Raw genomic sequence first — 10,189 nt, forward strand, 5'->3', positions numbered from 1 at the left:
GCGATCGGCCTTTTTAGAGAGCACCGATCGATCGGCAGAGAGTGAGTATCGGCCGATATCGATGGGCGGCCGATCGATCGGAGCATCCCTAGTTACAGTAGGTATAAAATAGTATGAAAGTAGGAAAAATGTAGATCACTAGATCACAACATGTGAATTATTCCAATGCTGAAAATAGTCCCAAAAACAAATGTATTACTTCCTCTTTGTTATGATGATCAAACACTAACATGGCCAGCTTTTTAAAGGGAAATTAATTAGACTTTTTCAAATATAAACTACATGTTTTAATCTTAATCTATGGCAGTCTTTTTTAAATAATAAGAGCGACACATCGTGTGGTTTGGGCGTTATATTTTTTTTGGTTGACAGTCAGAAAAATATAGAATAGCCTTCTCCCTAAAGTGGCTCCTTTCCTTTGGTTTCTTCTGAATTTGTATATTAAATATTGATGTAAACATACCACATCATTGAATAAGTAATGCAGTAGGAGTGGTGGGTGAACTGCCTGGCACAGCACATTTTGCCGTGTTCACGCACGGTTAAAAAGTGCCTTCAGAGTTTCTCTAGTGTTTTCTTTCAAAGGTCCCAGCTTTCATTTGCTTTCCTGAATTAGTTTCAGTAAGAGAACGCTAACATTTAGATATATATTCAAGCAGTTTTGAGAGTGCGGAAGGGGTTTGAATGCAAGTTGTTTAAACCAAAATAATATATAATAATAGTCAGCTGTAAGATAACATCACCGATCTTTGGATCTGAAAATACGAAAACGACATCTTCATTTATGCAATTTGCTATAGTCTTGATTACAACTTTGCCAAAAACCTAAAATAATTATTTTGGAAACAAAATGTTCTTTTACTATGAAATGTTTCAATCCACCCATGAAAGTCTGATATCTGTCCATACATCTGTGCATGAAAATGAATTATACATTAGGATGCTTGGTTGTTACAATATGATTTGTCCTGGTGGGAGCACCCCAGAGACACTAGGCAGGAAAAGAAGACAATAAATAGTAGACTACTAAGTGTGCTGGTCAGGACTGATACAACCAGTGTTGCAGCAAACACTAGTTGTATTATTTTCATCAGTAACTCAGTAAGATTACAGGAAATGTTGAATAAATGCCAATCACTTATTCCCAGAGTTAATTAATTAAAACTGATGAAGCAGCACATTTGAGAAGCTGAAATACTTGTTAATCCAATCAAATAATCAGCACTATAAAGGCTAAACCAGTTGAGTGTCCCTGGTTAAGGATGTAATATAAATTCCTCTGTTGCTTTTGGTTTCAGTTCACTTAAAGGTCCCATGTCATGGCCATTTCTACTGATCATAATTCCATTGATGAGGTCTACTAGAATAGATTTACATTGTGCAATTTTCCAAACTCACATTGGTTTCTCATACAGCATCTCTGTATAGTATGTGTATTCACTCTCTGTCCTACACAGCTTGTTGGAGCTCCTACCCCCCCCTCCCTGTGAGCCCACTGTGCTCTGATTGGTCAGCTCGCCCACTCTGTTCTGATGAGTCCACCACCATTACAGTGGAACATCAGTGTTTATGTGTTACAATGGCGTTTGTTAGCAACCAGGAAATGACACCAGTAAGGACAAACGGATGAGAATGCTTAGTGGGGTTTGGGTGCCGTGATGGCGGGACGTTGCGCGGCTCGCTGCTGCGAGGCGCGGACAGTGTGAGCTGGGTTCATTTCCTGCTTGCTGCATGGGATCTGCGAGACATCGCGAATGGACGCGGGAAGGGGGGGGGGGGTGCTGAGAGGGCTGCAGCACCCCCATCTGCGAGGCTCCACTAGCCTATTACCATTATCTTATTAATCATCATAGTCAAGTTAAGTAAATTGTGTTTATATTGAGCCAGACTATTACAGATGTTTTACAGAGTAGGTTTTGTCTGTAACGTACATATCATCACAGCAGCCATGTTTAGTCATTTTGAGCAGGATTTGACGGTCTGGCTACAAAATGTTTTCTTTACGTTCCCCTCAGATAAAGGTGTTACCACAGCTGACATTATCTGACAGAACGGGAACAACAACACTAAGATGTCGCTTCTCCTTTCTGTAGTCTTCACACAGAGGAAGCTGATTTATTGCAAACGTGACAGTTGGATTGAAACATGGCGGATGTGTTTTACTCCTTGTGGCTGTCTGTGTTTCTGTTGGTTTGAATGAATGTATGTATCGGTGTGTCTGCCGTGGTTAATGGGTTTTTGTCGTTTAGGGAAATGAAACATGTTCTGCCTCAGATGGCTGCTGCTCTCTGGTATTCTTCAACTGACTTCCTTCTCTTGTTCCTTTTTATAATTTACCTGACTTTTCACACCAAAGAGCGCCAGAGTGTTGCATTTACACGCTTCAATTGTAACACATATTTTCCACACAGGAAACTTTCTAATTCTCTCTACAGGGGATATGTTCAGATGATTTGTAGGGCTGATTCTACAGAAACATACTTTACCATTCAAATATATAATTATAATAGTATTTTTTTTAAATACTTAATTTCCAAATTCATCATTATAAACATACTCATACTTAACAGGGCTCTATTATGCTTAAGGTTCATATCAGTATGTAGTGTCTCTACTGGGACATGTCTCCATGCTCTAATGTTCAAAAAGCTCTTTATTTTTCTCATGCTGCCTGTGCTGCAGCACCTCTTTTCACCCTCTGTTTGAAACCAGAGCCCAGTCTGCTCTGAGTGGTTGGCTGGTCGGCTCTGTTGTGATTGGTTAACCGCTTAGAGATGTCCCGCCCCTTAGCCTATCAGTACAATGTGCTGAAGCGCTAGCCAATAGAAACAGGGATTGTAAGCTTTGCAGACCGATGGAACACACTACAGGAAAACAAAAAACCCTAAAAGCATAATAGGGCCTCTTTAAAACCAAGATATAATTACTATGTAGTGTGCAATTGGAGCACACATGTAGCTGTTGTTGTTGAGTAGTTTGTTTACACAGAAATGAAAGCAACAGAGAACTGGCTGAATCTTTTCTTCTGCAACTTTCAGTCAATAAACAACCAAACTGTTCTTGCTCTTATCTTGTTAGAAGTGGGACAGAAAGAAACAGCTTGGTAAGCTGTCTCCTGACTCTTTCTATTGACCCTCTAATTGGCACAATGTAATTCCGGAAACACACAATTTAGTTATTCATCCAGAAGTTGTGACACAAACTTTGGCTTACAACAACAACAACAGCAAATCCTGAGTTTAGTAAGCAATCCCAAAGAGCTGACAGAAAGTAGTGTGTGACTGTTGTTTTTTTTTTAAAAGCTTTGTTTTACTGGTCCATGCTACAACATAAGCCCAGTGTTTTCAGGTGAAGTCACTGCAATGGGCCCTGAGGGAAACACACAGTCAGAAGAGTTGTGTTTTCACGCAGCTTAATGTGGCCAGTTTGAAGAACAGAACTCCAAACAATGGCTGTTTACCTGCCAGACGGAGAGCAGGGCTTAGCGGAGCTGCACTTGGCTGGGTGTGTGTGTGTGTGTGTGTGTGTGTGTGTGTGTGTGTGTGTGTGTGTGTGTGTGTGTGTGTGTGTGTGTGTCACAGTCACAGTCACAGGGGGAAGTTTCTCAGTGGCACTATGAGCTTTCAGAGGATGACCTAACACTCCGGTTCCTTCCTCTCCGGCCCACACAAGTCCCCCAATTGTTTATTGCACCTCTGTGTGCTCTTATAATTCAGGCCAAACGGCCTCTCAGAGAAAAAGTGCCCCAAGCAGCCTCTCCGGGCTGTTTGAGAGCAAAACTCAAGAGTTCACACGCAGTTCAGGACGCTGCGGAAAGTGGGCTGTAGAAACTGAATTTTAGAAAAACGCAGAAAATACATTATTTATATATTTGGAGCCTTAGTTGTACAGTTTTCAGTGTAGTCATGAATTGAGTATTCAGTTGATGAACACACCTGTAACAATCAAAGGTGTTTGGAGACTTGAAATTGCATCTTCTTCACTGCTAAGTGCTTTCTTGCTCGACAGGATATCGGGCAGGACGTCACATATGGAGGAACCAATTAGATCTGTATACAAAGGGGAATTTAGTCGAAGGGAAAGGCCACGTTTTCAGATAGGACATCAAGAGGGGCAGGCATATTATTTTTTTATACTCTTTTTTTGTATCAAAATAAGATAAGGTACATCTTAAGGTAAGGTAATCCCCAGTGGGAAATCCAGGTCTCATAGCAGCAGCATCATTAATGAGAATAAAATGTAGAGAAATACAGGGAAAAGTAAGGACACACAACCAAAGCAAGATAATAAAAACTGGTGACCATGAAGTCAAATAGGGCCTTACATTTGGGGGGAGAGCTGCACCTTCAGTCAGGCAGTTTAGCAGGCAGCTAAACTGAAATGAATTCACTTGATATGATGATATAATAAAAAAAATGTAAGTGTCTGAAAACAACCTTTTTTTAAATGTTTGCGTAAATAAATACTAAAATGATGAATCAATACTAATATTTGTTTTTGTTAATCAAACAATTAATTATTGGACTGTTTGTCACACTGCCAATTTAGTTAGTTAGGTAATAACACCCCTCCCAAGAAAACAGCCTAAATGAAGTCAGACTGAAAAATGCAGTGATGTGACAGCTCAGTTTCATTATCAGGCTAATACCGACATTAGAGGGACAGGCTTCTCCACATTAATAAAAAAGAGATAGCCTATCACGTACAATGTGTTGGAGCGCTAGTCTAAGGGGCGGGACATCGCTAAGCGGTTGACCAATCACAACAGAGCTGGCCAGCTAACCAATCAGAGCGGACTGGGCTCTGGTTTTAGACAGAGGGTGAAAGAAGAGATACTGCCATACAATCCAGACTCATATTAGTCAAAGTCAACTTTATTGTCAATCTTTCAGTTTGTGTGCATTATGTAACCTGTTGGTGTCCCTTTGTATTCTCCTCTCCTCCAGGTGAGTACATAAAGAACTGGCGACCGCGTTACTTCCTGCTGAAGTCAGACGGATCCTTCATCGGCTACAAGGACAAACCGCAGGACTCGGACCTGGCGTACCCCCTCAACAACTTCTCTGTAGCAAGTAAGACAGTCAGACTCAACAGGCAACACGCTTCCTGCCCTGGAGAAAGAACCCCACATCTCTAAATCCCTCTCTCTGTGGTTCTTGCAGAATGTCAGCTGATGAAGACGGAGCGGCCCAAGCCGAACACCTTCATCATCCGCTGCCTGCAGTGGACCACCGTCATCGAGAGGACCTTCCACGTGGACACTCCTGATGAGAGGTGAGCGTCCTCCTCTTATTCCTCTTCCTCATCCTCCTCCTTGATGTACAGCACTTTGTTCAACTCTGTTGTTTTTAAATGTGCTATAGAAATAAAGTGGATTGGAATATTGAGTATTTGTGCAGAGATGACATCGACCAGAAACACTAATTGTGTGGAGGAGCTGCTACCTGAAGCCTTTCCACATTGTCCTTTACCAGGAAAGGAAACTTGCCTTGCATGTTAAACATTTTAGAAGGCGTGGCTTTAGGGACAAATCAAATGTTTGGTTCTCAGTCCTGAACGAGTGTTTGTCTCAGCAGTGAGAAGAAAGACAGGAAACAGGGGGGGGGGGGCTGCAGCTCCACTCCAAGTTCTACACGGTTCTCGTTCAGAAACCCAATATAATGTACATATCATGACTGATTACCTGTCACTGGACTCTGCTAACAACATCCTCTAACAGCTCAGCAGAGGCACCTTGTAGGTTTTGAAGGGAGTGAATATGTGATTGTGTTCATTGGACCTTTCATTGCCTCACATAGCTCCAACATGTGAAAGGAAACCAACAAATTCAATGTCATTCTGAACTTTTTTCCTAACGGTACGTCTACACTACAGGCATCAAAAAATGCTTTCAACGCTTCGCCCATTCACTTGAATGGGGTGACGTAGAAGATTTTTAATCTTTGCCGAACTGCATTGTGGGGAGCATGGCATGGCTTTGCAAGCATCACGAGCATCTATCGGCATCAAAAGTTGAACAATGTTCAACTTTTGAGGCTCGATGCTTGGCATCAGCCAATCAAATCCTCAACTTTTGATGCCGATAGATGCTCGTGATGCTTGCAAAGCCATGCCATNAAGCGACCATCTTTACCCATTTAAGGTGTTGATTGTTAAAGATATATTACAATATTGTCTGTGGGACCGCAGTGTTTTCCCTAAAAAACGGTGTATGTGTATCTGCTTCGATCCGCTCTGTGTTCATGTAAATACCGTAAATACACACAGATCAAAACACAGACACAATATTGTGTGTGGGGGTGTGTCCCGGAAAGCGACACTTGATACTGGAAAGTGGAGGATATTAATGATTGTGTTACATTTTAGCAGCGGTGCACATGTATGAATATGGGGGACATGCCGGACAGATCTTAAAGTAAGGGTTACGATCCACCCGCTGTGAAATGAACTTATAATAATAATAATAATAATAATGCATTTTATTTATGGGCGCCTTTCAAAGCTCTCAAGGACACCTTACAGAGCATAATTAAAAACAAGCAACAAAGAAGATCACACATTAATACAAGACTTCAAAAACAAACACTTAAAAACAACAATCGGTTTTAGGGTAAGGGGAAGACTTGGTTAGGGTTAGGCATGTGTTGGTTATGGTTAAGGTTAGGATAAGTCTCCAGGAAAGGCATGTAAGTCAATGTAATGTCCCCTGAAGTGATGTATACATGGTATGTGTGTGTGTGTGTGTGTGTGTGTGAGATATATATCTTATTTAAAACCCATGTGTAGACTGATGCTTTCCGACCATTTAAAGCCACTAGTTTTTAAACATCTATTCGGGGAGGGAGACAAGGGAATGCATCTAGTTGTCTAGCGTGAATGTGAATGTATCTAGTTCTGTGTGAGTTTGAATGTATGTAGTTGTGTGTGAGTGTGACCTCTGACCTCAGGGGCCAGGTACTCTGGGGTCCCACAGAAGGTCTTCATGGTGGCAGTGTCGGTGATGCCTTCTTTGCACAGGCCGAAGTCTGTGATCTTGATGTGGCCGTCTTTGTCCAACATGAGGTTCTCCAGCTGGTGAGGAGGACAACAGACATTAAAAACATGACCCTCGATTTGATCTGACAAGCTAAATATATGGACTTGTTTCTCAATGTTGAATGATACACTAAGAGCTGTAAATGCAAGTGTTGATTGTGACACATTTCAAATTGTAATTGTGAAGCAGAAACCAAAACACAAAGAAACCTAAATCACATAGAAAAGGTAAAAGCTACTAATTGTATAAATGTGGTCCATCGAGCGTCCTACAACCTGACACACATCGACTTCTTGTATTTAAGAACCAGGCGATAAACGTTAGATTCCTCTCAGGTGGAGTTTACCTTCAGATCCCGATAGACGATCTTTGCAGAATGAAGGTAATCTAGAGCAGAGACGATCTCAGCGCCGTAGAAACGGGTGCGGTCCTCCGAGAAAACTCTTTCTCTTGACAAATGGAAAAACAGCTGCAAACAAACACAAGACAAATGTAGTTTTTAAGTATATTCATTAGGTAGAAGACTAGTTATTAACATGCAGTAAAACTCAGAATGGGGTCGTGACAGACCGTAGCAACTATTTTTAAAATGTATTTATTATTAAGGCAATCAATCAAGCAAGACTGTAAGAAAATACTGTTTCACGTCATGTATATTTATGTATAACTATTTATTCTTGTAACTTTTCTTACTGAAGTGCAAGTGTCTAACCAATGCAGCTACAACTCCCTCCATGCTTTTTGATGTTTCAGATTATTATTTAATTTCAACGCATGCGTTTGCTTAATTCTCCCCATAACAATCCAGGTTGCAACAAATATTTTAAACGAACAGTAAAACCATTTCTAATAAATGAAACAATCTTTGACCAAACAAGACGAATTTTGCTCTCTTTGTTAAAATGATGTAGGGTAGGTAAGAATGGAGAAACCAGCTCGAGTGCGCTAGAATTTGAAAATACACAACCGGAAAAAATCTGTCCCTTCCTTCAGACTTCCTTACAGAGCCCCTCCTCCAATATACACGAACGCGCACATGACCAATGAGGGCACGAGATAAGTTTGTGCACAGATGGAAGGCTGACAGGCAGGTAGGCCATCCAGTTACTTTAGCCGGGCCGGCTCAGATGATTGGTCGTGCTTTTTACAGCGCCACGGCTTCCACAGATGATATTTTTTTTATGGATTTTTTGTCAAAGCATTTAATTTATTCATTGCTATCGGGATGTTAAGAGCATTCCATGGAATATAACAAAAAGTGTTTCTGAAATAAATTACCTACCCTACCTTTAAGTAATAAATCTCTAGCATCATCAAAAACACAGGACAGTGCAGACACTCTCCCACAGCGAGAGGAGTGAGAGCTTTCTGTTGAAGCTCTCCTCACCATTCTTCAATAAATCTTGAAATAACTTCCATGTTAAAATAAGACGGAACATCAGCCAGCATCAAACATTTTTTTTTTTTAAAGCGACCCTTTGAAGTCTCACCTCTCCTCCGTTGACGTACTCCATTACAAAGCACAGCCGATCCTTCGTCTGGAACGAGTACTTCAGAGACTGCCACACACACACACACACACACACACACACACACACACACACACACACACACACACACACACACACACATCTATCAAGAGGTCTTTGATGTGTACCTGCTTCTCTTTATTTATATCTATTCACATATTTTACAGCAGCACAGCACAGGTGTGTCTTCATGTAATGTGTTCATCGACATGCTGATACTCACAGTTAGGAATGGATGCCGAGTGTTTTTTAATACCCTACTTTCTGTGAGTGTGTGAGCAACTTCATCCTGCGATGGGAGATAAAACAGGAAAGGAGAGGCGTGGAGATTAGTCAGGAGACAAAAGGAGACACTTTCTTGTTTTAGTCACAAGGAGGAGGATGTCATTGTTAGGGAGGTGTGTGAACATCGGGACCCTGCCATTTCAAACCAATCTGTTACTGAGATTTCTAAATATACATCTCTAGACTAACACAGAAGGTGATGCATTTTCATTTTTGCTATTTTCACACTTAAAATCATGATGAATTTGCTTTCAAATCTAAAATATGACATTTCCATCCAGCGACCATTAGCATGCTTTCCAGGAAAGGACCATATTTTAATCATATAATCTTATTTTTATATATCTATTTCTTTCAATTTATATTATTATTTATTTCCAATTGGATGCATTTCTATCATGTTCCCTTTCTTCGTATTGACTTTGTAGATACAGCAAAATAAAAAAAGCAGTTGAAACTGAAATAAAAACGAAGGTAAGTGAAATAAGTGAAATAATAAAAGGACCTTTGCTATGATGACTTCCTTCTTGAGGATCTTCATGGCGTAGTAGATGCCGCTCGCCTTCTCCCTCACCAGAATGACTTTCCCAAAAGTGCCTTTGCCCAGAAGCTTCAGATAGTCAAAGTCATTCATTGTCTGCAAACACAAACACCAGAGGAGCATGTGAGGAAAGAGCTTCTCCATCATTCAACACACTCACAGCCTTCTTCATAACACAACAGCCATTAGTATTGCAAAGAAAAGGATACTAAATATGAGACAGGGTAAAAAAGGTTCAATGTGTTAGCATCTCCTCTTGACATTTGTTTAAAGAAAGTCTTTGTTTTGAGTGATATTTGGTTTCTGCTCTGATGGTCACCTTCCGTTTGTAGTGTCCGATGGAGGTGTCCATCTCCTCCTCGTTGACGTTCTCGATGGCGGAGGAGGGGCTGCAGAGGATGCCCTCCTCCTCCTGCTTGGCCAGAGACTCTGCGACTGTCTGGATGGCCTCGGCCCACTCGTCCCTGCAGGACACAACAACAACAACAACAACGGGTTAAAAAAAAAGGAAAACTCACTTTTTTGGTTAATTGCTTTCAACTCTAGCTTCAGCTTTAGTCTGAACTTTAGATTTATTTACTCTGAGTAACTTTTCTTTGTATCTTTCAAAAACCACTGGCATTACTTGCTTTATTCGTGCAAGACTCCACAGAGGTTTCAAATGTCTGACAAAAGACTAAAGCAGTCAAAATCCTGCAATCTCAGTTGATCACACTCAACCTGCCGGCCGAGGGGAGACAGAAACATCATTCGCCGCCTCGAGACCACCAGAGGAACACAGAGGAATCACAGTAATGA

The 10,189-nt window shown here is 41.0% G+C and overlaps 1 protein-coding gene across 1 annotated transcript in view; it reads right to left on the bottom strand.

Annotated features, from left to right (window-relative positions):
• LOC104949463 (RAC-gamma serine/threonine-protein kinase-like) overlaps positions 1-9,857 on the bottom strand; it is a 17,198-nt gene extending 7,341 nt beyond the window's left edge. Inside the window, exons 1-6 of the mRNA XM_010775820.1 lie at positions 9,711-9,857; positions 9,356-9,487; positions 8,789-8,854; positions 8,527-8,595; positions 7,383-7,505; positions 6,943-7,071 (exon numbers count right to left, since the gene is read on the bottom strand). Coding sequence (XP_010774122.1) covers positions 6,943-7,071; positions 7,383-7,505; positions 8,527-8,595; positions 8,789-8,854; positions 9,356-9,487; positions 9,711-9,743 — 552 coding nt within the window. The 5' untranslated portion in view covers positions 9,744-9,857. The remainder of the gene's footprint in view (positions 1-6,942; positions 7,072-7,382; positions 7,506-8,526; positions 8,596-8,788; positions 8,855-9,355; positions 9,488-9,710) is intronic.
• Between the last annotated feature and the right edge of the window lie 332 nt (positions 9,858-10,189).

Source organism: Notothenia coriiceps, unplaced genomic scaffold (genome assembly GCF_000735185.1).
Source record: "Notothenia coriiceps isolate Sejong01 unplaced genomic scaffold, NC01 NC01_scaffold00016230, whole genome shotgun sequence".
Taxonomy (NCBI): Eukaryota; Metazoa; Chordata; class Actinopteri; order Perciformes; family Nototheniidae; genus Notothenia; species Notothenia coriiceps.